General features: G+C 47.0%; 1 protein-coding gene across 1 annotated transcript; it reads left to right on the top strand.

The window, feature by feature from the left end:
* The first annotated feature begins 923 nt into the window (after positions 1 to 923).
* On the top strand, positions 924 to 27,144 carry LOC148140950 (cytochrome P450 2K1-like). The gene is made up of 9 exons (XM_087978932.1): positions 924 to 1,124; positions 4,165 to 4,327; positions 6,447 to 6,596; positions 15,045 to 15,205; positions 16,237 to 16,410; positions 17,742 to 17,883; positions 21,098 to 21,282; positions 24,022 to 24,163; positions 26,694 to 27,144. Exons 1-9 carry the CDS (start codon positions 933 to 935, stop codon positions 26,870 to 26,872), a joined length of 1,488 nt encoding a protein of 495 aa, XP_087835058.1. The 5' UTR covers positions 924 to 932; the 3' UTR covers positions 26,873 to 27,144.
* Positions 27,145 to 27,963: the final 819 nt, after the last annotated feature.

The raw sequence follows: 27,963 nt of genomic DNA, 5'->3' as shown, positions 1-27,963 counted from the left end.
TCTCGTCCCATTTGCCAGCACTTGGCCCATTTCCCTCTAAACTCTTCTTATTCACAGACCCATCCAGATGCCTTTCAAATGCTGGAATTGTACCAGCTGCTACCACCTCCTCTGGCAGCTCATTCCATATACACAGCACCATCTGTGTGTAAAAATTGCCCCTGAGGGCACTTTTGAATTTTTCCCCTCTCACCCTAAACCTATGCCCTCTAGTTCTGGACTGCCCCACTCCAGGGAAAATACTTTGTCTATTTATCCTATCCATGCCCCTCATAATTTTATAAACCTCTATAAGGTCACCTTGCAGCCTTTGACGCTCCAGGGAAAACAGCCCAGCCTATTCAACCTCTCCCTATAGCTCAAATCCTCCAACCCCAGCAACGTCCTTGTAAATTTTTTCTGAACCCTTTCAAGTTTCACAACATCTTTCTGATGGGAGGGAGACCAGAACTGCACACAACATTCCAAAAGTGGCCTGGCCAATGTCCTACTGTACAGCTGCAACATGACCTCCCAACTCCGATACTCAATGATCTGACCAATAAAGGAAAGCATACCAAATGCGTTAAAATAGATTCACATGCTCCTGTCAGTCAGCCGATTATGAACGCCATGTGACTTGTTGGCATTGTTGGTGGCACTTTCCACCTCTTTGCAGTTATCCTGGGATCCCGACTGAAGCCAAGAAACCACCTCAGGCACGTCCACCTCATGAGACAAGACAAAACAGGCTGGAGAGGGGTGTGGGAATTGACACAGCTTCCATGTAGAACTACAAGAGAGGGCAGCACCACTTCTGTGCCAAGAGGCTGTCCTATACTGAAGCTCAAAAACACTCGGTGAGACAAATCAGGAAAAGGAGGCTGTTGTTTGCCAGTGGGGGACTGGACTGAAGGACAGAACACACACTGGTGTCTGAGCACTCTGACACAATGGCTCTCCTCAAGCTCTTCCCCACAGACTACACCTTGGCCCTATTGCTGCTGGCCTTCTTTCTCTTCCTGGCTGTGTCCGTTATTCGGTGGAGAGTTCCCAGGAATTTCCCTCCTGGACCGACCCTGCTTCCTCTGATCGGAAACCTGCACCAACTGGACCTCAAGAAGCTGGACTGGTCTCTCATGGGGGTAAGTGAGAATCCTTCACTGGGGGACTGTCCGAGGGATGGGGCGGTGTGAGCTCACAGAGACCGAGAGAGCCACAAACTGAAGCAGATCCCTAATCCCTGATCGAGGAATCTGTTAGTCCTGGGGGCTGTGTTCTGAGAATCTCTGATCTCTGATCTCTGATTGGACTTTTACTCTAAACAGAAAAAAACAAACCAATTGCAAAGTTATGGAAGCTCAGAGAGTCTGGCACAGTGGACAATCTGGGAAATGTTCAATTTAATTAACATGCAAAATTAATATGTGCCATTCCTGACGAAGCCTGAAACATCGACTCTCCTGCTCCTCAGAGGCTGTCTGACCTGCTGGTCTCCAGCATCTGCAGCCCTCACTTTCTCCCAGATCCTTACAATCACATATTTAAAATATAGAGCGGATAGATATAAAATCATGGAAGAAGATCTGGGAGAATTGAAAATCTCTGGGCTTTTTTTTTATGCCATTATAACCAGAGATATTGACATTGTGAAAGATCAGGAAAACACTGGAATTCATGTCCTGATCAAAAAACCAAAGTGAGGTCAACACAAAGGGAAGGGACTGATTTGTGAGAGTGAGTGTTCCTTTGAGGTATATCCCAGAGCCAAGTGTCCATCAAATACGTGGTGTTGGGGGAACAGAAAAAAAATCTTAAAATTCAGTCCAATAATCGTGAACAAAATGAAAGCTGATTAAAGTCACCGCTTCCCAACGCAATTTGAAGTCCATGGGTCCGTACCACCACAGGGCGCCCAAGGGTGGGTATGGGGTGGAGTAGGTTTGCAAGGGGAGGATTGGGAAAGCAACAGCTCTAAGGAATTTGGGACTTGGGAGAAAAGGCAGGTGTTTCTGCGGCCCCAGCTGGGAATCCAGGGCAGTGTGATGTCTCTCCGGTTCCTGGTTCATGAACGTCACTGAATGCCTGCAGAACACTCAGAGGGTGAACAGCTAGTGGCTATGCACATCAATAGAAAGAGGGATGGGGTCCTGCAGTTCGAGTTGAAGGAGCTGGGAATGGAAATAGCCAGCAGAACGTCAAAGGCAGCAATCTCAGGATAACTTACAGTGCTACACACCGGTCAGGAAACCTTCAGTGGGATAAGCAGATAGACACATAGAGTCGTACAGTTATAGAGTCATAGAGATGTACAGCATGGAAACAGACCCATCTGTCCAACTCATTCATGCCAACCAGATATCCCAACCCAATCTAGTCCCACCTGCCACCACCCAGCCCAGATCCCTCTAAACTCTTCCTATTCATATACCCATCCAGATCCTTTTAAATTCTGTAATTGTACCAGCCTCCACCACTTCCTCTGGCAGCCCATTCCACACATGTACCATCCTCTGTTTGAAAAAGTTGTCCCTTAGGTCTCTTTCATATCTTTCCCCTCTCACCCTCAACCTATCCCTACTTATTCCGGACTCCCCAACTGCAGGGAAAAGACCTTGTCTATTTACCTGATCCATGCCCCTCATGATTTTATAAACTCTACAAGGTCACCCCTCAGCCTCTGATGCTACTGGGAAAACAGCCACAGCCTGGTCAACCTCTCCCGACAGCTCAAATCCTCCAACCCTGGCAAAGTCATTGTAAATCTTTCTGAATCCTTTCAAGTTTCAAAACATTCTTCAGATAGGAAGGAGACAATTATGCCAGGGGATATAACACAGGAGGGTGAGCTTTAGACTCCTCGGAGGTTAGTAACAATTCTGGAGCAGAATGAGATTTGTCCAAGCTGGATGTTTACGCCTAAATAGAGGCTAGACAAGCATCCTGATGGGATAGTATGTTAATGCTGTTGAGAAGGGTTCAAATTAATTTTTCGGGGGAATGGGAATGAGGAGATAACACTAGAGAGGAAAAGCCAGGAATTGGAAGAGGCAGCTAGCAAGAGAATGAAAAAGGTTACTTACATTCTGAGTAAGAGGAACAGCAGTAAGGTCCAAAAAACAATCACTGGGCCTACCCGTGAATGCACAGAGTGTGGTCAATGATATTGGTGAGTCGCTGATGCAGATAGCCAGCCACATGGGACCATGACAACATGGAAGTAAGTTAGTGCTGAATCTACAAGGAGAAAGTATTGCTGTTCCTTCAGCGTCACTGGCTCAACAGTGGGTGTGCAAAGTGACTTGAGAGTTTGGGTGCACAGATCTTTGAAATATTGTAAGTAGGTTCAGAATATAATCAAGAAAGTTGGTTGAATGTTGGCCTTCATACCTGTAATACAAAAGGATGAATAAATTAAGCTGCAGTTAGACAGGACCCTGGTCAGAGCCCACGTGGAGCACTGTGAGCAGGTCTGGGCTCCACACCTCAGGAAGGATGGAATGGTCTTGGAGGGAGCACAACGAAGGTTTACAGGAATAATACATGTCCTTCAGGGGTTAGGTTATGAGGAGAGATGATCCAAATAAGGCCTGCTTTCTCTTAAATTTAGAAGGATAAGGGGTGATCTGATCAAAATCTTCGAGATTGTTAACATGAAAAGGGTGGATAAAGATAAACTATTTCCACTGTTTGGAGAGTCTCGAACGAAAGGACACAGTCTGGGCCAGACCGTTCGGGAGGGAGATATGAGAAAGGGTGGTAGAACACTCTTCTACAAATGGCAGTGGGTGTGGGATCAGTTATTAGTTTTAAACTTGAGGTAGATACATTTTTATGAAGCAAAACCATGAGGGGATATGGGCCAAAGGCAGGAACATGGAGTTCGGCCAAAGATCATTCATGATGTCATTGAGTTGTGGAGGGAGCTTGAGGGGCTGAATGGCCTCCTTCTGTTTCTATGTTCAACATTCTGGAATCCCTTTCCCAACACCATTGAAGGTTTACCCACCTGCGCTGCAGTGAGTCAGGAAGGCAGCTCACCAACACCTTCTAGAGGAAAAATACAGATGGGCATCAAATTCTTAAGAATTGGGGATTAATATTCTTTCCTTCATTTTTCGCCCCTGAATTGTGCTCCAGCTGATTAGAAATAAAACCTTAATGAAATAAATCTCTCTTTGTTAGCTTGCAGAGAAATATGGCAGTGTATTTTCAGTGGAGCTCGGACCGCTGAAGGCAGTGGTGTTGACTGGTTATGATGCAGTGAAAGACGCTCTTGTGAATCACGCTGATCAATTCAGTGGGAGGCCAAACTTACCGATATATGACGCAGTTTCATTCCGAAGTGGTAATTTCCCTCTTTCATCTCTATGTTACTCTTTGATCATTTCCATCTTCAATCAACTCACCTGATCATGGTGGTCAAAGTGACACAAAATGTTATGATATTGAACTGTAGCATTTTAGCCACTATTTCCCTCAATTATCAATACCCAAGCTTTTCATTCCCAATAATCCTGGGTTAGGCCAATGTTTATCAGCGATTACAACTGAACTGGTCCTGCTCCCCTACCCTTTCCTCCACCGCTGAAAAGCTTTCCCTCGTCAGGCACTTATGCAATTCTCTTTTGAAAACTTCCATTGAATTTCCATTGATCAGGCACTTCTGATCATCACCATTCAATGTGTCTTTCCACAAACCCTCTTTGTTTCTTTTGCCAATGCTATGAGCTCTGTGCCATCTGATTCTCAGTCCTCCAACCAATGGGAAACATGCAGTGTTCACCTACTCTGACTAGATCCCTTATGATCTTAGATATCTCCATCTAAAAGCTCACACAACCTTCTCTTCTCCAAGGTGACCACCTTTGACAAGCGATCATCATTCATTCATCTGATGGCGACCCTTGCTCAAGCATTTCCCAACAATGTGGCGCTCAGAATTTAATACAATGCTCCACTTCAAGCCAAACAAGCATGTTGTTAAATTTCAATAAAACTTCCTTTATTTTTGCTGAAGAAATACACATTCTATCAATCTGTTACCTTGCATTTTGCTAGAAAATGCCAAAGTAATGTCAACCAAAATTTGTGCTGTGTGAGAGGAGGGCTACTATCAATTAAAGTCATTACATTTACACATCCACATAAATACATTGTGCAACTTCGACATCTCATTCAAAACCCCAATACACTCGAGCTTCCTGCTGTCATATTAAATGGCAGGGATCAGATCCCGAACTGCTAACAGACCTCACATCCCTCCCTTGGTTAAGCTGTTGGGTTGGCAGTCAGACCCTGTTACCTTCCTACTTTTTATTTGCTGCCAATTAACTTCTTGCCAATACCTTGCTGTCTCAAGGTACTGCATTTTTCATCACATTTCTCAAGATGGTGTTAATCATCAAATACCTGGTACAATCCCCTGCGTCAATAATTTGTCTCACCCCATAAATGTTGCTCAAGCATCAGAACATTAATCTTCACGTGATATATTTTAGATGGTCAATATTAAATCAACAAATAATTTTACTGTGGGACAATCTTAAATATGAACTGACAAACACTGAAATTGGGAGGGTTATTATAGTATCATAGAGTCATAAAGCACTGAAACAGACCCTTCGGTCTAACCAATCCATGCTGAACATAATTCCAAACTAAACTAATCCCACCTGGCTGCGCTTCGTCCACATTCCTCCAAACATTTCTTATTCATGTACTTATCCAAATGCCTTTTTAATGTTATAATTATATCCACTTCTACCACTTCCACAGGAAGTTCATTCCACACACAAACCACACTCTGTATAAAACAATGGCTGCCATCTCTTGTTTAAACCTTTCTCCTCACACTGAAAGAATATGCCCCTCGCCTTGAAATCCTCCACCTGGGGGGAAAGGACACCTGTCATTCACCTTATCCATGTCCCTCATGATTTTATAAACTTCTACAAGGTCACCCCTCAACCTCCCACACACCAGTGAAAAAAGTTGCAGCCTCTCCCCATACCTCATACTCTCTAATCCCGGGAACATCCTGGTGAATCTCTTCTTAACCCCATCCAGCTTAATAATATCCTCCCTGCAGAGGGAGACCAGAATTGGACAGACAACACCAAAAGAGGCCACTTAGTTACAAAAACCAATCAGAGGGAAGATGAGATTTGGTTTTACGGCTCTCATTGTCACCTGGAATGCAGTACCTGGGATGGTTCTGGAAGCAGGGTCAACAGGAACATCCAAAGGGGAATTGAGAATGACAACATGAAGAGGAATCTTGTGAAGGGAGACCAACGGGCTAACGCCTCCAAAGAGCACTCATGGATACAATGGTATTCGTCTTGGTTTTTGTAGAATGGTGTAATTCTCAGGAAAGGAAAGGGTGTCAGAAACCTGGGGTTTGGCAGCACTCACAGCAGAACCCGTGTACGATATTTGATCTGCTTTTCGTGTGTCACTTTCAGGCGTGATATTCAGCGACGGGAAGTTGTGGCGGGAGAACCGAAAGTTTGTGATCTCAGCTCTCCGAGGATTTGGCATGGGGAAGAAATCCATTGAAGACAGGATCAATGAAGAAGCCAGCTTTCTTGTCAATGTGTTTGAGAGTCACAAGGGTGAGTGCTTGGTGGGTCATAACATGCTGGAATTCATGGTCCCCTCGAAATTGACATCTACAGAAAAGATTTTCACTTGAATAAAAGATGCCAACACCAACTTTAGATCAAGATAATGTTCCAGGGCAGCATCCACATACCAATGCTGCTGCTGCTGTGAGGATTCAGGTCTATGCTTCCCCTCAGTTTAACTCAGTCCTGCCTGATCAGCAGAGACTCTGCCACTTGTGGGGCAGGTCTGCTTGAAGAGTTCGCCACACGAGTCCTTTGACCATCGCCTCCACGTGTTGGTGACAGGCTCTCACGTATACAGCAGAGATGTGGGTGGCGAGGTACCTAGACTTGCTGAGCTACGGCGGTGGTGAGGCTCCCAGGTCAGTCACTGTAGGGGTGGCCCAATGGGGGCCCTCAGGTTCCAGGTCCCAATGCAACTTGGAGATGAGTGGAAAGCACCATTGTGGGATTTCTTATTTTAAAATGTGGGCTGGTCCGTGCACACCGATTCCCACAGGACACAACAGGGTGTGACACTGGTGCAGTGGCAAGGGAGTTTGAAGGTAATTTGAGTCCAGACTCTGGTGTGTAAGCACGGACACAACATGGTCTGTGTCTGGTTGTCTGCTCCTGCACAAAGCTTACTGAATTACTTCCATTCCTTCAGTGTGGACGGTGGTTGCTAAAGGTTAGGTGTGATGGGGTATTAACAGCCTTTCTCATGCTCTTCCCAACTCTTGGGTCAATTTAGACATTTGGTTGTTCAAACCAATGGTCCATTTCACCCCGAAGATCTGTTTGTTCCTCCTTGACCTGGTGTGACATAATTGACAGGTAAAGTCACCGCCGTCCTTCTCTCTCACTGAGTAGACATGACTGGTGCTGAGTTTAACCTTAAACATGCCTCAGGTAAGGGGTGAGGTTGAAAAGGTGGGACCTTTATAGCAACCACTGCCAGTGTGAGAATTGACACCATGCAATGTTTTCAAAATTTTACGCATGGAATTGGCACTGCTGACTGCCAGCAACATTTTTGCCCGTGTCGAGTTGCCTCCTGAGAAGGAGACGGTGAGCTGTCTACTTGAACAATTCCAGTTCACATGCTGTAGGTTGACCCATAATGTCCTGATGGAGGGAATTCCAGGATTTTGATTCAGTTATGCAAAATAGCCATACATTTCCAAGTGAGGATGGTGAGTGGCTTGGAGGGGAATTTGCAGGTGGTGATGTTCCCACGTACCTGCTGCCCTTGTCCTTCGAGATGGAAGTGGTCATGGGTTTGGAAGGTGCTTCAAAGGATCTTTTGTGAATTTTTGGAGTGCATCTTATAGCTTGGTTGAAGGGCGGTACAGTGGCTCTGTTGTTAGCGCTGCAGCCTCACAACACCATTGACCTGGGTTTGATTCCAGCCTCTGTTGACTGTCTGTGTAGTTTTCACTCTCTCCCAGTGTCTGCGTGGGTTTCCACACCATGGTCCAGGTTCCTCCCTGTTTTAAAAAGAATTCTCAAGGTCAAGGACCAGGCTCGCAGGAAAGTAGTCTGACACAGAACAAACAGCCAAGAGGCGAGTCTGCTAGAATATAAGTGTTTTATTCCCCGCAGCGTCGCCGCAACCAGTCTCGTACTTACAACGGGTCTGGTTTATACTCACTCTACGTGTTACCGGAACTGGGAGCCGTCAGTTCTCGTAGAGCGGTTGCCAACAACCCACGCTCGGCGGTTAAACGCAACCCCGGAGCAGACTCTCCGAACTGGAGACTTTTCCAGCTGATATACTCTTTTCGAGATATAAACATTCATGTGAACAGCAGAGCAAGGCTAAAAAACACATTCCATTCTGGTTACATACAGATAAGAAGATTCACACGGGGAGGTGTGTAATAAGATTCACACGGGACTAAGCAACACCTCCATTCCGGTTAGATTCACACATGTATTGGGACATAATTTTTTTAACCGTTTCACCACATTCATTTTACACCACACTCCCACAGTCCAAAGTTGTGTAGGTTAGATGAATTGGCCAAGCTAAATTGCCCACAGTGTTCAGGGATGTGTAAGTTAGGTGGATTAGTCAAGGTAAACGTAGAGTTATAGTGTAGGGAAATCAGTCTGGGTGGGATAGTCTTCAGAGGGTCAGTGTGGACTTGTTGGGCCAGTGTTTCCACACTGTAGGGATTCCACGATATTAGTTACGACAGAGCATCGGTAGTGGAGGAATGGTTCATTATGGATGTGATGCCAGTCAAATGGGCTGCTTTGTCCTGGATGGCGTCTGGCTTCTTGAGTTTTGTTGGAAATGCACACGTCCAGGCAAGTGGGGAATTTCCATCACACTCCTAATTTGTGCCTTGTAGATGGTGGACATGCTTTGGGGGATCAGGAATTGAGTTCCTCTCTGCAGTATTCCTAGCCACTGGCATGCTCTTGAAGCTACTCTGTTAATGTGACCAGTCCAGTTGAGTTTCTGGTCAATGGTAACCTCAATGAAAGTAAGGGATTCAGTAATAGTAAAAACTCCAGGAACTTCCTACGTACGTTCGAGACACCACCCACGCCCTCCACCTCCTCCAAAACTTCAGTTTCCCTGGCCCTCAATGCCTCATCTTCACCATGGATGTCCAATCCCTCTACACCTCCATCCGCCATGACCAGGGCCTCCAAGCCCTCCGTTTTTTCCTCTCCCAACGTCCCCAACAGTACCCTTCCACCGACACTCTCATTCGTTTGGCCGAACTGGTCCTCACCCTTAACAGTTTCTCCTTCGAATCCTCCCACTTCCTCTAGACCAAAGGGGTAGCCATGGGCACACATATGGGCCCCAGCTATGCCTGTCTCTTTGTTGGCTACATAGAACAGTCGATCTTCCGTAATTACACCAGCACCACTCCCCCCTACATTGATGACTGCATTGGCGCCACTTCATGTTCCCGCGAAGAGGTTGAACAATTCATCAACTTCACCAACACATTCCACCCTGACCTTAAATTTACCTGGACCATCTCTTACACCTCCCTCCCCTTCCTGGACCTCTCCATCTCCATTAATGATGACCAACTTGACACTGACATTTTTTACAAACCCACTGACTCCCACAGCTACCTGGATTACATCTTTTCCCACCCTGCCTCTTGTAAAAATGCCATCCCGTATTCTCAAATCCTCCGCCTCCACCGTATCTGCTCCCAGGAGGACCAGTTCCACCACAGATGGCCTCCTTCTTTAGAGACCGCAATTTCCCTTCCCACGTGGTTGAAGATGCCCTCCAATGGATCTCGTCCACATCCCACACCTCCGCCCTCAGACCCCACCCCTCCAACTGTAATAAGGACGGAACACCTCTGGTGCTCACTTTCCACCCTACCAACCTTCGCATAAACCACATCATCTGATGATATTTCCTCCACCTCCAAAAAGACCCCACCACCAGGGATATATTTCCCTCCCCACCCCCTTCACCTTCCGCAAAGACTGTTCCCTCCGTGACTACCTGGTCAGGTCCATGCCCCCAAATAACCCACCCTCCCATCCTGGCACCTTTCCCTGCCACCGCGGGAATTGCAAAACCTGCACCCACACCTCCTCGCTCACCTCCATTCAAGGCCCTAAAGGAGCTTTCCACATCCATCAAAGTTTTACCTGCACATCCACTAATATCATTTATTGCATCCGTTGCTCCCGATGCAGTCTCCTCTATATTGAGGAGACTGGGCACCTCTTAGCAGACCGCTTTAGGGAACATCTCCAGGACACCCCCACCAATCAACCACACCGCCCTGTGGTCCAACATTTCAACTCCCCCTCCCACTCTGCCGAGGACATGGAGGTCCTGGGCCTCCTTCACTGCCGTTCCCTCACCACCAGACACCTGGAGGAAGAATGCCTCATCTTCCGCCTCGGAACACTTCAACCCCAGGGCATCAATGTGGACTTCAACAGTTTCCTCATTTCACCTTCCCCCACCTCACCCTAGTTCCAAACTTCCAGCTCAGCACTGTCCCCATGACTTGTCCTACCTGCCTATCTTCTTTTCCACCTATTCACTCCACCCTCCTCCCTGACCTATCACTTTCATCCCTTCCCCCACTCACCCATTGTACTCTATGCTACTTTCTCCCCACCCCCACCCTCCTCTAGCTTATCTCTCCACGCTTCAGGCTCTCTGTCTTTATTCGTGATGAAGGGCTTTTGCCCGAAACGTCGATTTTGCTGCTCCTCGGATGCTGCCTGAACTGCTGTGCTCTTCCAGCACCACTAATCCTAAAACAAGATTCAGTAATGGTAATGATCTTGATTGTTAAGGGATAAAAATTAGATTATCTCTTATTGGTGATGGTATTAGTCTGGCATCCATGTGGCATGAATGTTACTTGTCACTTGTCAGCTCAATCCTGGATATTGTCCGGATCTTTTTGCCTGCGAACATGGACTGCTTCAGTATCGGAGGTGTCACAAATAGGTGGTGTTCTCCTGCATCACAGTCCAGCCAACTGAGTGAAACCGACCCCCAACCCTCAATTCACCAATTTACCATAAATCATTACTTTCACTGACAATGAAACTGCCCTGCTCCTTAATTTGGCAGAATCTTTTTCTTCCTCCCACACTCCACTCCCTTCGGAGATGTAGGTTTGAATCCCACCGCTGCCAAGTCATTTTTTAAACTGGAGGATCCTGAGGTGGAGGACGGGAAAAAATAGTGGCTGTAACAGCTGCTCCATATTGGAGGTATTTCAGGTTGGAGATGATTTCCTGGAATTTTTGAAGCAGTAATTACTGTTTTATAAGCTGTTGCTTTGTTTACTTTGGGAAAAAATCAAAACAACAGTGTTTAGAAAAAAGAGAATGAAGTGAGACAAAACAGAGACAACATGGGAGGTTAGAAATGGAGACATAAACCTGCAAAGTTGTGTGACCCAGCAGTGACCCTGTACAGCTGTGTGACCCAGCAGTGACCCTGCACAGCTGTGTGACCCAGAAGTGACCCTGTACAGCTGTGTGACCCAGCAGTGACACTGCACAGCTGTGTGACCCAGCAGTGACCCTGCACAGCTGTGTGGCCCAGCAGTGACCTTGAACAGCTGTGTGACACAGCAGTGACCCTGGACAGCTGTGTGAACCAACAGTGACCCTGTACAGCTGTGTGACCCAGCAGTGACCTTGCACAGCTGTGTGACCCAGCAGTGACCCTGCACAGCTGTGTGACCCAGCAGTGATCCCGCACAGCTGTATGACGCAGCAGTGATCATGCACTGCTGTGACCCAGAAGTGACCCTGCACAGCTGTGTGACCCAGCAGTGACCCTGCACAGCTGTGTAACCCAACAGTGACCCTGTACAGCTGTGTAACCCAGCAGTGACCCTGTACAGCTGTGTGAGACATCAGTGACCCTGCACAGCTGTGTGACCCAGCAGTGATCCTGTACAGCTGTGGGACCCAGCAGTGACCCTGTACAGCTGTGTGAGGCAGCAGTGACCCTGCACAGCTGTGTGACTCAGCAGTGACCCTGCAGAGCTGTGTGGCCCAGCAGTGACCCTGCAAAGCTGTGTGACCCAGCAATGACCCTGCACAGCTGTGTGGCCCAGCAGTGACCCTGCACAGCTGTGTGACCCAGCAGTGACCCTGCACAGCTGTGTGACCCAGCAGTGACCCTGCACAGCTGTGTGGTCCAGCAGTGACCCTGCACAGCTGTGTGACCCGGCAGTGAACCTGTACAGCTGTGTAACCCAGCAGTGACTCTGCACAGCTGTGTGACCCAGCAGTGACCCTGCACAGTTGTGTGACCCAGCAATGCCCCTGCACAGCTGTGTGACCCAGCAGTGACCCTGCACAGCTGTGTGGCCCAGCAGTGACCCTGAACAGCTGTGTGACACATCAGTGATCCTGCACAGCTGTGTGACCCAGAAGTAACCCTGCACAGCTGTGTGACCCAGCAGTGACCTTGCACAGCTGTGTGACCCAGCAGTGACCCTGTACAGCTGTGTAACCCAGCAGTGACCCTGTACAGCAGTGATCATGCACAGCTGTGTGGGCCAGCAGTGGCCCTGCACAGCTTTGTGACCCAGCAGTGACTCTGCACATCTGTGTGACCCAGCAGTGACCATGCACAGCTGTGTGACCCAGCAGTGACTCTGCACAGCTGTGTAACCCAGCAATGACCCTGCACAGCTGGTGACCCAGCAGTGACCATGCAGAGCTGTGTGACCCAGCAGTGACCCTGCACAGCTGTGTGACCCAGCAGTAACCCTGCACAGCTGTGTGACCCAGCAGTGACCATGCACAGATGTGTGACCCAGCAGTGACCCTGCACAGCTGTGTGACCCAGCAGTGACCCTGCACAGCTGTGTGACCCAGCAGTGACCCTGCACAGATATTTGACCCAGCAATGACCCTGCAGAGCTGCCTGATTTTGCTGTTTAGTAACCAATGTATCTGGACATTGGAGTTCATTCTGACAAAAATGAACAAACAGTGAGATTCACAGTTGACCTTTGAGAAACCATGTGGGGATCTCACAACAGGGGAGCAGCAAAGTGACTAGTTTTAAAGTGTAACCTTATTGTGTTTTTTGGTAAATGTACAATTGTGAGAACAATTATTTTTTGATTATATATTTTTATTGAGATCGCTCTCTTTAATATACTTTAAAGATATAAAATATAGGTACTAAGTTATCCTTTTAGAGCAGCAAGACTGAGCTATTTTCTGTGTCTGTAGATTATTATGGTGTGAAGATGGCCTTTATTCGGGTGATGTGCTCTTCCTGTTGGATGTGGGAAATTAGGGAGAGTTTCCAAGTTACTGATGATGTAACTGAGGATTCATGAGGGCAGAGTGGTGCATGTGATCTGTATGGACTTCAGTAAGGCATTCAACAAGGTTCCGCACGGTAGACTGGTTAGCAAGGTTAGATGACATGGAATACAGAAAGAGCTAGCCACTTGGGTACAGAGCTGGCTCAAAGATAGAAGATGGAGGGTGGTGGTGGAGGGTTCCTTTTCACTGGAGGCCTGTGACTAATGGTCTGCCACAAGGATCAGTGCCTGGGTTCACTGCTTTTTGTCATTTATATAAATGATTTGGATGTGAACATAGGAATTATTGTTACTACATTTGCAGATGACACCAAAATTGGAGGTGTAATGGACAGTGAAGGAGGTTATCTCAGAGTACAATGGGATCATGATCAGATGGGCTGATGGATCAGTGAGTGGCAGATGGAGTTTAATTTCGATAAATTGGAGGTTGGAATAGCAAATCAGAGCAGACTTATACACTGAATGGAAAGGTCCTGGGGAGTATTGCTGAACATTGGAGTGCATTTTCATAGTTTCTTGACAGGATAGTGAAGAAGGTTGTTGGTCTGCTTGCCTTTATTGGTACATTGAGTAAAAGAGTAGGGAGGTCATGTTGCGGCTGTACAGGACATTGGTTAGGTCACTTTTATAATACTATGTGTAGTTCTGGCCTCCCTCTCACAGGAAGGATGCTGTGAAACTTGAAATAGTGCAGAAAAGATGGAAAAGGAATTTGCCAGGTTTGGAGAGTTTGAACTATAGGGAGAGGCTGAATAGGCTGGGGCTGTTTTCCCTGGAGTGTGGAGGCTGAGGGGTGACGTTACAGAGGACGATAAAATCATGAGGGGCATTGATAGGTTAAATATACCAGGTCTTTTCCCTGGGGTGGAGGAGTCCAGAGCTAAAGGGCACAGGTTTAGGGTGAGAGGGGAAATATTTAATAGGCACCTAAGGGGCAGTGTCTTCACACAGAGGGTGGTGCGTGTGTGAAAATGTGCTGCCAGAGGAAGTGGCAGAGCCTGGTACAATTACAACATTTAAAAGGTATCTGGATGGGTACATGAATAGGAAGGGTTTAGAGGGATATGGGCCAAGTACTGGCAAATGGGATTAGATTAATTTCAGATATCTGTTCAGCATGGGAGAGCTGGAGGGAAGGGTTTGTTTCCACACTGTGCACTTCTATGTGCACTTTGTTGTAATTTTGACTTCCTGCTTCCTGATTAATCCCAATTCTTCCCAATTCTGACAAAACTTAGCAGGTCTAACCTTTTGAGTCCCCGTCTTTAGAACAGAAACATTGAATAGAGAACTGGACAGATTCCTGAAGAAGCAGGGAATAGAGGGATATGGAGTGTGTGGAGGCAGAAGGGTTTTAGTTCAGAAAGGTTTCATGCATCAGTACAGGCTCGATGGGCCAAAGGGCCTGTTCCAGTAATGTACTGTTGTTTGTTAAAACACTAACTCTGCTTTCTCCCCAGGGATACTGCCAGATGTGCTGAGTTTCTCCAGCAATTTCTGTTGCCGCTTCAGATTTGCAGCCTCCGCGGTTCTTTGTTTTATATGAGTAACTTGTGCTTTGTAAAAGAGGACAATGATTGAAGTATTATTACTGTTTAGAGGCCTTTTTGTAATGGAATTCTGTGTTTATTCACAGGTCAGCCTTTTGAAACTGCACAGATTATGTATTTGGCTGTGAGCAATATCGTCTGTTCCATCATATTTGGAGACCGTTTTGATTATAACAATGAAGTATTTATCCATCTAACAAACATGGTTAATGAGAACACGAGACTGTTGGGAACAGCTCCAATACATGTAATTGTCGTTTTGTGGTATTGTACTCAGGCTGAGTGTTGAGGTCATTTGCAATTTGGTGTGTGTGACGGTTTCCACATCTGACTTGTTACAGGTTGAAGACTCTTGTTAACATTGTGTCTCAGCCATAAATGCTGATATGTGAGACAGGCTTACGTGGGCTAAATTGGAAAACTTTTGGTCAGAAAATAAACGTGGAAAACTATTTTAAAATAAAGCAAAGAACTGCTGGCAATCAGAAAATGGTTGGGAAGTTGCTGGAAAGACCCAGGAGGTCTGGTAGTCTCTGAGGAGAGAAAGTTTCAGGTCCAATGGCCCTCTTTCAGCACTGACAAAATTAACCTGGCCTGGCTCTGAACGTGTTGTCACCGGAATGAGTTTTCTCAACTCATTTAGAATGAAATGAGGCATTTTATAGAATCACAGAAAGATTCCCTGAAGTGGAATCATTCTCCCAGACTCTTGATATGGAGAGGGAGTGGGTGGGGGTGGGTTCGGGGGAGGTGGGGGTGGTGGTGGGGGAGGCAGTAATGCTTTCAAGAGATGTGATTCCCTCAGCTTCCCACATGAAGGAAAATGATGCAAGTGACCTGGGGGAGCCGGGTTCAAATCCTGCTGTGGTGGATGGCGGAATTTCAATTCGCTTTAACAATACAAATCTTTATTTAAGAGTATAATGATGAATATAATTGGCAAGAAAAGCCCAGCTGGTCCACTAATTTGGAGGAAATCTGCTGTCCTTACTTGGTCTGACCTGTATCTGAGTTTTGGAATCCATATGTAACAGATGATAGCTGATAGGTCACCCATTCTGGATGAGAGCTAAAGCATTCAAACTAAAACTGTAAATTTGGAGGGTTTATGGGTTGGGGTGGGGGCACTGAGGAGAGGAGAGGAAGTGCGGTGTTGCCATGACAATCTCCTATCTCCCATGAAGCATCACTGAATGTAAGTAGTTGCTGCACTGACCATGGACGAGCGATCACTGGATCCTCCAAAGGCCTGATCCTTATGTTCTTGTTCCAATCCAGCTGTTCAACTCTTTCCCATCTCTGGGATTTCTGATTCCGAGCCGCAGGAAGATTATTCAAAATCAAGTGAACATGCATGAAATCTTTGAAGGTTTCTTCAAAGCTGCCAAAGAGACGTTGAGCGAGAACAGCATCCAGACACTCAGCGAGGCCTTAATTCTGAGGCATCAGCAGGTACAGTGTCACACCTCTTCAGCACTAAGGGGAATCTCCCCAGATTTCAGACTCCACACCAGGACTTGGTGGGTTTTGATGGAGGAAGATTCTGTGTCAAACATCTGTTAAAATGTCGCTCAGTGCTGCCCCTCGTTTCTGGATACAACTACGAATGTGTAGCTTCAAGCGCTCACTATATCTGATTATTTATCTCATCGTAGTGCTCATGACATCACGTGGATGCTCAATGTGTCCAGAATATAGCACTGATGGTGTGTGAGCTTCAATCTTGCAAAAGTCAACACGGAAAGTCTCATGAGTAATATAACTGAGGAGAGGTCTTTCCTAATTTTACACATTATTTTCCCCGAACACTGCCCTTGAAATTACACCTGGATCTGTTGTTCAGTGCTTTGGAGCCACACTATTCTCATTTTGACTAGGAAATCAATCTCTTTAATGAATTTAAACCCCACATTCATTAAGTCCTGCCCCTTCATCTCTGCTGAGCTGCCAGAGTGGATTGAAACCTAATGGTGAACTCAGACAGGAAAGGCAACTTTCCTTCAGAGAATTGGAGGGTGATACAGCAGAGGGGAAGGTCGCTCGGCCCATCATATCGATAGCTGCTCCCTGGTAGAGCTATCCCACTCCCCTATTCTTTCTCCACTGCCTTGTCACTTATTTCCCTTCAAGTATATCCCCGACTCTCGTGTGAATGTAGCTTTGTGTCTGTGTCAGGAATTCCAATCACTCAGCATCGCATTGCAGTAGAGTACTCCTTGTTGCCCCCTCCTACTGGACTTGTCCCTTGACCCACCCTGCTCCTGCAATCATCTCTCCTTACTTATCCAGTCAAACCCATTCATGATTTCCAACGGTTCTATCGAATCTCCCCTTGATCTTCTCCCCTTCAGTAAATCTGCCCTGCACCCACGCCCCAGCATTGACATTTTCCCAAAAGTGTGACACCAGAACTGGATGCAATATTCCAGCTGAGGCCTCACCAGATTTTTATATATATTTGTATATAAAACAGAATGGTCTGGGTTAACTTCCTGATGTACGTACTCAGTCCAACAAAAGCTGTAAAGTTGCTTTAAAGGACTTCTCGACCTGTCCCTCCACCTTCAAATTGGTGAAGTCTATTGCCTCCCCAAAGCCTGACCATGAGTGAGTGTATTTCTCCTCCCTCCACTTCCCATTTCCCTGCATTGTATTCCATCTGCCAAGTCTGTCATTGTCATCGTGACATTCATGACCAGAGGCTGGAAGGATCTGAATTTATGGAGCTGAATATTTTCCTGAAGGAGGCGACACACTCTCCTTTGTTTCATTTTGTCTTGAAGGAGCTGGGAGGTGAAGATTTAGAGAGTAAGAAAAAGGATATCGTGGTTACAATTACTGACCTGTTTGCTGCTGGCACAGAAACCACCTCCACTACCCTCTGCTGGGGACTTCTTCTGATGGTAAACTACCCAGAAATCCAGAGTAAGGAATCCTTCACTCTGTGTTTGTTAGATTAGATTTAGATTAGATTACAGTGTGGAAACAGGCTCTTCGGCCCAACAAGTCCACACCGACCCGCCGAAGCGAAACCCACCCATACCCCTACATTTACCCCTTACCTAACACTACAGGCAATTTAGTATGGCCAATTCACCTGACCTGCACATCTTTGGACTGTGGGAGGAAACCGGAGCACCCGGAGAAAACCCACGCAGACACGGGGAGAATGTGCAAACTCCACACTGTCAGTCGCCTGAGGCGGGAATTGAACCCGGGTCTCTGGCGCTGTGAGGCAGCAGTGCTAACCACTGTGCCATCGTGCCGCCCGTGTTAGTTTGGTGGTTGTGCCTAAATTGGCATCTGAATCTAATATAATATTGTTACTTGTATAATTATATCTTGTTGCTTGTAATGTATATAAATGTTTGGGAGGGGAATGCAGACATGGTCTGATTGATGCGTTTGTGGATGACACACAGTTCAGGGGTGCTGTGGATGGTGAGGAGGATTGTCAGAGGATACAGCAGGATAGAGATTGGTTGGAGAGTTGGGTGGAGAAATGGCAGATGGAGTTTAATCCAGACAAATGGAAGGTGATGCATTTCGGGAGATCGAATGCAGGAGGGAAGTACTGCACACAGTAAATGGCAGAAACCTTCGTAGCACCAACATACCGAGGCATTTGGTGTGCAGGGCCACAGTTCCCTGAAAGTGACAACACAAGTTGATAAGGAGGTCAAGAAGACATCTGGGCATGCTTGCCTTCACTAGTCAGGGATAGAGGATGAATAATTAGCAAGTCATGTGGCAGTGGTGTGGTACTTTAGTGAGGCCACATTTGGAATATTGTGTACAGTTCTGGTCGCCACACTACCAGAAGGATGGGGAGGCTTTGGAGAGGGTTCAGAAATGGTTGATAAGGATGTTGCCTGGTGTAGAGGGCATTAGCCATGAGGAGACAGTGGAAAAACTCAATTGTTTTCACTATAATTTCAAAGGATGAGGGGTGACCTGATAGATGTTTACAAATTATGAGAGGCATGGATAGATGAAGTCCTTAATGACAGTTCCTGGGTGACATCAATTTAAGGTAAAAGGGGGTAAGTTTAACAAAAATATGAGAGCCAAATTTGTTTTACCCAGAGGGTGGTAAGTGCCTGGAGGAGGTGGTGGAGGTGGAGACAATAGTAACGTTTAAGAGACATCTTGACAATTGAGGAACAGGCAGGGAATAGAGGGATACTGACCACATAGAGGCAAAAGGGTTTTAGTTAGAGAGGCATCACGTGTCAGCACAGTCTTGTTGGGCTGAAGGGCCTGTTCCTGGGCTCTACTCTCCTTTGTTTTGTTTTAGTCAGTGCTTTATGTTCCCTGAGGGAGGTTAGATTAGATTAGATTACTTACAGTGTGGAAACAGGCCCTTCGGCCCAACAAGTCCACACCGACCCGCCGAAGCGTAACCAACCCAGACCCATTCTCCTACATTTATCCCTTCACCTAACACTACGGGCAATTTAGCGTGGCCAATTCACCTAACCTGCACATTTTTGGATTGTGGGAGGAAACCGGACCACCCGGAGGAAACCCACGCAGACACGGGGAGAATGTGCAAACTCCACACAGAGAGTCGCCTGAGGCGGGAATTGAACCCGGGTCTCTGGCGCTGTGAAGCAGCAGTGCTAACCACTGTGCTACCGTGCCGCCCACTAAGGTGGGAGTTCCTGTCATGAGTGTCTTGGCACGTGGCATTTCATATCTACATCTGGTGCTCAAACCCACCCTCCCCTCGGGGTAAAATACTGACCCCTGTAAGAATCTGATTGAGAATAAGACAAGACATTGTCAGTCAGGAACCCAGTGACCATCAAGAGCAATACTGAAACAGCTCTGGGCTCAGCACGATATTGGCCATCTCAATCAGAAACCCCTCCAATGGTTGGGATTAGAAAGAGCTGATCATTAGTGAGCCAGCAAGTGGAGTCTTCCTGAGCTTGAGCCCAAGGTGACACCTCTGGGCACAGAGGAGACAACTTTCATTGCAGGTTCCGGGATGATTCCCAGGGTGACATTCAGAAAGACACAAAATCAATATTGACACATCTCATCAATCCACATTTTAAATTCTGTATTTGATTTCTGCCCTGGAATTGGAGCACAAAAACTTTATTAAGTACCAGAGAAAATGCTAGACCTGGGAGTGCAGGTTTGAAGGAGAGCAGAGCTATAACCTGTTGACAGTGTGACACAGTCATAGTCCTGCATCTATACACCAATCCCACTAGGTGGAGCCTTGCAGGCCAGCACTGAGCTCCATACCTGGATCGATATTCGGAGAATTATCCAATTTATCACAATTTTCCTGAGTTTAAGCCCAGGTGAACACACCAGTAGCTGCACAGTGAACACTCCAATCTTGTGGATCGTTGTGGTCAAGGGGAACCAACAGCATGGAATGTGGAGACAGAGCATTGATAAGCCTCGAACAAGTTGTATCCAAGACCTCTCTCGCTCTCTGACAGAGAGACAAAGCCTCCCTCAGGGACATCGGGAATCCAACAGAATTGGCAGATCCTCTGTCAGTCTGATTCACTTGGGTAAATAATTACCTCACTGTCTGATTCCCAATTGGACTGAAGGCAAGAAGGCTTTATGTCGGTTGAGGTGAACAGTTATCCCAATAAACAGGTCACTGCAGAGGGGATGGGCCACTTGGATTGATTTGTTATACTTTCGATCTAGGTTGAGGGGGGAATACTCTGGGGGTGGCCCTAAAATGTCCCTCCTGGGATCATCCTGCCCCTGCCGAGTTTCCTGCCCAGCACTTTGTTTGTGGAAATTATGACACTCAACAAATCAGCACTTTCAATCGGAACCTTCTCAAGGGTAATAAATATGAATAGTGGTATGGAATTATTTTAAATAGATTGTCAAATTGTCCTCAGTAGTGAACAATAAAAATTTACCTTGGAGGTTAGCACACAGTGGGTGGTATCACATCAGCTGCGTGTTTGGGGCAGTTTGATGTTTATGCCTGTCAGAGTTGATGAAGCAAAGTATTGAGAGGGGAATGTACTGGCAATGGAACTAATCGAGCCTGTTCCATGTCACTCAACAACACAAAGTTCTCCACTTCAGTTCAGTCTGCTGTAAACTGTTTCCCTCCATCCAAAGATCTTTACCTTTTTGTCTGTTTCAGGGAAAGTTCAAGATGAAATTGATCGGGTGATAGGAGCTGGTCGATACCCGAGGACAGAAGACCAGAGACACATGCCCTACACTGAGGCTGTGATTCATGAAATCCAGAGGTTTTCCAACATTGTCCCGAACCTTGCTCATTCGACAACCGAGGACACACATTTCAGAGGGTATTTCCTTCCAAAGGTATCCGAGATACAAGGCTTACTTTTCACAATTTGTGCCACTTGGAGCATTGTTCGAGACAAAAGAAACTGCAGATGCTGGAAACCAAAATAAACAAACAGGAGGCTGGAAGGACACAGCAAGTCAGGCAGCACCAGGAGGTGGGGAAGTGGGTGTTTCGGGTGTAACCCTTCTTCAGGACTGGGGGTGGGGGTGAGGGGGTGGGGTGGGGGAGGGGGGGTCAGAGTGGTGAGGTGGAATAGGTGAATACAGGGAGAGGGCACGATCTGGTTGGTCGATGGGAGGAATGTATCCAGTTGGTAAAAGGAAGGGTCAATCCGAGGAATGGAAGGGAGGGGGAGGGGCTGGGAAGGGAGTCAGGGGATGGAGAGAGAGGTTATTTGAAATTGGAGACCTCAACGATGAGTCCTCCTGGCCGTAGGCTGCCCAGGCAGAAGATGAGGTGTTGTTCCTCCAACTTGTGGTCTGGCAATGGTAAAGGTTGAGGATGATCATATTGGAGAGGGAGTGGGAAGGGTTATTAAAATGGACAGTGACTGGGAGGTCAGGTCGGCCCCTGTGGGCCCGGCTGAGAGGTTCAGTGAACCGTTCCTTAAGTTTACATTTGGCCTCCCCAGTGTAGAGAAGACCACATTGGGAGGACCTGATACAGTAAACTAGGTTGGAAGTGAGGCAGGTGAACCTCTGACTGACCTGGAAGGACAGTTTGGGGCCCTGGAGGGAGGTGAGGAAAGTGGTGTACCAGCAGGTTTTGCACCTTTTCCGGCTGCAGGGGAGGTACCATGGGTTGGATGTGGGGTGATGGGGAGATGTTGGTGGGAGAGTGGCACAAACCAAGGACTGTTGAAGGGAACATTTTTTTCCTGAGGGCAGAGAGGGGTGGGGAGGGGGAGATGATCTTGGGGTTGGGTCTAGTTGGAGTTGGCCAAACTGACCTCCCAACCACTGCCTATTTCAATTCCCCTTCCCATACCCTCTCCGACATGTCCATTATCCTCCACCTCAACATTGAACTCTCCAATTTCAAACAACCTCCCTTCCCAGACCCTCCCCCTCTCTTCCACTGCTCCCTGCCACCCGGCCCACTTCCTACCCAAAATCCTCCCCGACATCCCCCCCACCTTTATCTGCAGCTCCCCTCACCCCCCACCCCAGTCCTGAAGAAGGGTTCTACTTGGAACATTGTCACCATGGTAATAATATTTTGGTACTTTCTGAATAAATACAGGAACTGAGTTTTAAGGGAAACAAATTAAAAGGGGGAATTTCAATGTTGAGAATTGCTAATAAAAAAGTCACATCGAAGGTTCCCATCACACAACCTCAACAGTGAAAAATGAGGCCATTTCTCCCATCTTATCTGTACTAGCTCTCTTTAGCATTTTGACAGAACCAAACACCTGCCTTTCCCCCATAAGCCATTGGTCCTATTGAAATAATCATCAAGTGCTCTCCTGAATGCCTCATGTGACCCTGCCTTGACCATACTTCATTCCAAACCCAGTCACTAACTGTGGGAAGAGGTTTGATTTTAAATCTCACCTCACACTTGTGTTTTTTAAAATGCGTCAAATCGCACCTCACACATGCTTTTTTTCAAAATGTGGTTAAAATGTGCCATCTGACTCTCAATCCTGTTACAAACACTTTGCACTCATCAATGAAAAGGGTAACATTATTGTTTTTTTCTTTTCTTTCTTTTTTCTGTCGGGGAAGGGGATAGGGTGGCCAGTGACAAGTACTGCCCTTCACATCAAAGGGCAGTGCTGTGTGATCAAAACAGTGAAGGGGAGGGTAGGGACGACACTCTCGTTTATTTTTTTTTATTTTTTTGTCTTTTTTTAACCCCCACACTACCGCCTAACCGCGTTGGTGCTTATTTTTTCCCCAGCACCCATGGTGTGTGTGTGCAGGTGTGAGACACATTGAAAGACACAAAGCGCATGGACCTTTATTCAATTTCCACCACCAGGAAGATAGGAAAACACCCGAGTGGCCAGTGACAAGTACTGCCCTTCACATCAAAGGGCAGTGCTGTGTGATCAAAACAGTGAAAGGGAAGGTAGGGACTAAATCAAAATAGAGTTGGAGGGAGAAACAATGCACTCCACTCCCTGTGGCGCCCACCTCTCCGTGAACAACTCCAGGTGTTGGTGGACACCGCGTGCTCCTTCTCCAAGGACACCCGGGCCCTAACGTAACTACGGAAGAGGGGCAGGTAACATTATTGTTAATGAATGAGAGGAGAGTGCTGATTGGTTGGCCAGTAGACTCTGATTAGCAGAGGTCAAAGCAAATGCACCAGTTAATGATGACTGGTGCTTAACTGCCAAGCTCTGTTTAAGTTTTAAACTAGGTAGGTTGACTATGATTGCCCTGAAGAGTGAACTGGATAAAGGCAGTCACCTGTTTTATTGAATTGAACAGGCACAATCTATGTACGTGTTCCTTCTGTCAGCAAACAGCAGGGCCCTGTGCACTAATCTACCCAGCCTCCACTGCAGGTAATTATGTCCCACTGCAGGCCAAACAGCAAATTGGATTTTAGGAACTGAGTTTCTTTAATCGTGGGGAAGAGCCGCTACATTTGACAATAAGGTGGAGCCGGTTATAACCTGAGGTATCTAGTGAAACTAACAGGATCAGGGAGAAAACTGGGTTTTCCACATCCTGCATGACTCACTCTCCATTAAACACAGGCACAGTAACACATTCAGAACGACTTTCCGTGCTTTTCAGGGAACGTCCGTTATTCTTTTATTGACCTCGGTGCTGTACGATAAAACCCAATGGGAAAAGCCCCACCAGTTTAACCCGGCTCACTTCCTGGATGCTGATGGGAATTTTGTGAAGAGAGACGCCTTCATGCCTTTCTCTGCAGGTAACCGGTTGTACAAGGGGCCGTGTGTTCCGTTACTAAAAAATTCCCATCTCTGAAGTGAGGCAACTGACTGTGGAGGGCCAGCTCTGATTTGAACTGGGAGCAAGCTCCAAAATTTCACAATGGGTTGAGCTCCCCCATTTGGCTCTTACTTCATCCACGGTATGTGGGTGTCACTGGCTAGGCCCAGGATTTATTGCCCATTCCCAAGTCGCCCCGTGAGAAGGTGGTGGTGAGCTGGTGTCTTGACCCGCTGCAGTCCGTGCGCTGGAGACAAATGCTGTTACGGAGGGAACTCCACGATTCTGAGCCAGCGATACTGAAGGAATGGGGAGATGGAAAAGGCAGGCCAGTGGATGTGAAGAATGTGGGATGAGCCATTATCCTATTGAATGGCAGAACAGTCTCGAGGGGCCGAATGGTCTGCTCCAGTTCTTATTTCTCGTGGTCTTAAGGTCAGGATGGTGAGTGGCTCGGAGGGACTGTAGTGTTTCAAGAAGCCAGCTCACATCACCTTCTCAACGGGCCAAATCAGGAATGGACAATAAGTGCTGGGCCCAGACAGTGACGTTCATGTTCCATGAGTGAATAAGGAAAAGGGAAGTTAAATACGAAGGCTATGACCAGTAATGTCAACTAATTCAGCTCAGGAGGTGGCACAGGTCCTGCGATCCCATAGGGGTTTGGTGGGACCACACTCAGTCACAGTTTTGGTCTCTCCACCCAAGGAAGGGTAAAGTTACCTTAGAGAGAGTCACTGAGCTGGTTCCTGGAACAGGGTCTTGGTGCTCTATTCCTTAAAGACATTGAAAGAAGGATAATTCTTCAGGCCCTGGAGAGGGGATGTGTCATAGAGTCATAGAGATGTACAGCATGGAAACAGACCCTTCAGTCCAACCCATCCATGCCGACCAGGTATCCCAATCCAATCTCGTCCCACCTGCCAGCACCCGGCCCATATCCCTCTAAACCCTTCCTATTCATATACCCATCCAAATGCTACTTAAATGTTGCAATTGTACCAGCCTCCACCACATCATCTGGCAGCTCATTCTATACACGCACCACCCTCTGGGTGAAAAGGTTGCCCCTTAGGTCCCTTTTATATCTTTCCCCTCTCACCCTAAACCTATGCCCTCTAGTTCTGAACTCCCTGACCCCATGGAAAAGACTTTGTCTATTTACCCTATCCATGCCCCTCATAAATTTGTAAACCTCTATAAGGTCACCCCTCAGCCTCCAACACTCCAGGGAAAACAGCCCCAGCCTGTTCAGCCTCTCCCTATAGCTCAAATCCTCCAACCCTGGCAACATCCTTGTAAATCTTTTCTGAGCCCTTTCAAGTTCCACAACATCTTTCTGATAGGAAGGAGACCAGAATTGCACGCAATATTCCAACAGTGGCCTCACCAAGTCCTGTACAGCACCAACATGACCTCCCGACTCCTGTACTCAATACTCTGACCAATAAAGGAAAGCATAACAAACGCCTTCTTCACTATCCTATCTACCTGTGACTCCACTTTCAAGGAGTTATGAACCAGCACTCCAAGGTCTCTTTGTTCAGCAACATTCCCTCGGACCTTATTATTAAGTGTATAAGTCCTGCTAAGATTTGCTTTCCCAAAATGCAGCATCTCGCATTTATCTGAATTAAATTCCATCATTTCTGTTCAATGGACAGCCTCACAGTAAAGGAGTGTCCATTTCGGATGGGGAGAGGACAATGTTCTCTCACTCAGAGTGGGGTGTGTCTTTGGAATTCCCTGCCCTGAGGGTCTGTGGATGTTCAGTCATTGAGTAGATTCAGGACCAGGCTATTGGATCCGAACTAAATGGATAGGAATGGAGAAGGTTTGGGAAGGTGGGGTGGAGGGAGCAGATCAGCCAGGTTCTTATTGAATGAGCAAAGAGCATGAAGGGCCGAATGTACTCCTAGCTGTTCGAGTTCTGTCTGTACGGGGATAGAGAGACACACTGTGGGAATGAGATTGCTTGCAGTTGGTGACCATTGGGATGGTTTCAGCGATGGGGGTTTGGAAGATGGTGGTCTATGAACAGACTCTGTGTGTGTGTGTGTGTGTCTGTGTGTGTGAGTGGGTGGGAGTGTGTGGGGGGGTCAGTGTGGGTCTGAGTGTGTGTTGGTGTGTGTCTGTGTCTATGCGTGTTTGTGTGTGTCTGTGTGTGTATGTGTGTGTGTGTGTGTGTCTGTGTGTGTGTATATGTGTGTGTATATGTATGTGTGTGTGTGTCTGTGTGTGCGAATGTGTGTGTCTGTGTGTGTATGTGTGTGTGTCTGTGTGTGTGTGTGTGTGTATATGTGTGTGTGTCTGCCTGTTTGTGTGTGCGAGTGTGTGTGTGTGTCTGTGTGTGTATGTGTGTGTGTGTATATGTGTGTATATATGTGTGTGTGTGTGTGTCTGTGTGTGTGTGTGTGTGTATGTGTCTCTGTGTGTGTCTGTGTCTGTGTGTGTGTGTGTGTGTGTGTGTGTGTTGGGTGAGGTACTAACCGTCCCCTGTTCTTTTTCAGGTCACAGGGTGTGCGCTGGTGAGGCACTGGCTAAAGTGGAGCTTTTCCTGTTCTTCACCACCCTGCTGCAGAAGTTCCACTTCCAGGCCCCACCAGGTGTGACAGACCTGGACACCAGCCCGAGAACCGGCTTAGTGTCCAACCCGAAACCCCACCGGGTTTGTGCTGTGTCTCGCTGATGGGACCCAGCGACAGGCCCAGTCGGTCTTTCACTGCTGGGTTTATAAAGGTGGGAGCTGCAGCACAAAGTGTGAGGCAGCACCAGAACCGGATTACCCTGTCTCTATGTGACGTGGCACACAATCATTTACTCTTCGTACAAATCTATATCGTCCCACCTTCACTTCTGTAACGATAATGTTTCCAGGGAATCGGCTGAGAATGTTCTCCCATTACAAAAGGAGGCAGACATTTCATTGAGGGTTTGAATGCTCTTTGCAAATTAACTCAGACCCCATTCCAAACCTATCTGACTGATTCATTTTGAGGCGAATCCTTGCTTTTTGGAGCATTACATTCATTGAGGTATTTGAACGGATGCATTGCAATGACTGAATGATTAAACCATGTTCCCGAATCTTGCAATAATTCGCATTTCTCTCTGAATTGTTTGTTTGGGAGGTTTCACACAGCCTAGTCAGACTGGTCGGTCTAGTTCCATACAAACCTAATTGTGCGAAAACTGTCAGATTAAAATGAATAACTGAATGGTTTAACCATGTTCGCTATTAGATCGTACAGTTATAGAGATGTACAGCACGGAAACAGGCCCTTCAGTCCAGCTTTTCCATGCTGACCAGATATCCCAACCTAATCTAATACCTTTTGCCTGCACTTGGTCCATATCCCTCCAAACCCTTCCTATTCATACACCCATCCAGATGCCTTTTAAATGTTGTAATTGTTCCAACCTCCACCACTTCCTCTGGCAGCTCATTCCATACACTCAACAGTCTCTATGTGAAAAAATTGTCCCTCAAGTCCCTTTTAAATCTTACCCCTCTGACAGTAAACCTAAACCCCTCGCGTTTTAGGCTCCCTACCTTGCGGAAATGACATTGGCTGTTCACCCTCTCCATATCCTTCATGGTTTTTGTAAACCCCTAGAAGGTCACCCCTCAGCCTCCGACACTCCAGTAAAACCAGCCCCAGCCTATGCAGCCTCTCCCTGTAGCTCAAATCCTCCAATCCTGGCAACATCCTTGTAAATCTTTTCTGAACCCTTTCAGGTTTCACAACATCCTGAAAGGGGGGGGGGAATGGGTCTGGG

Source organism: Chiloscyllium plagiosum, unplaced genomic scaffold (genome assembly GCF_037043375.1).
Source record: "Chiloscyllium plagiosum isolate Xiang-an unplaced genomic scaffold, Cpla_swu_hap1 HiC_scaffold_35, whole genome shotgun sequence".
Classification (NCBI taxonomy): domain Eukaryota; kingdom Metazoa; phylum Chordata; class Chondrichthyes; order Orectolobiformes; family Hemiscylliidae; genus Chiloscyllium; species Chiloscyllium plagiosum.
This window is presented reverse-complemented; position numbering and strand designations above follow the sequence as displayed.

What these genes read in the sequence shown, in the direction of transcription:
- LOC148140950 (XM_087978932.1), top strand. Translation starts at nt 933, where the DNA reads ATGGCTCTCCTCAAGCTCTTCCCCACAGACTACACCTTGGCCCTATTG. An exon ending in TGTGTTTGAGAGTCACAAGG is followed by an intron (nt 6,597 to 15,044) that starts GTGAGTGCTTGG and finishes GTTTATTCACAG; the next exon opens with GTCAGCCTTTTGAAACTGCA. An exon ending in TAATTCTGAGGCATCAGCAG is followed by an intron (nt 16,411 to 17,741) that starts GTACAGTGTCAC and finishes TTTGTCTTGAAG; the next exon opens with GAGCTGGGAGGTGAAGATTT.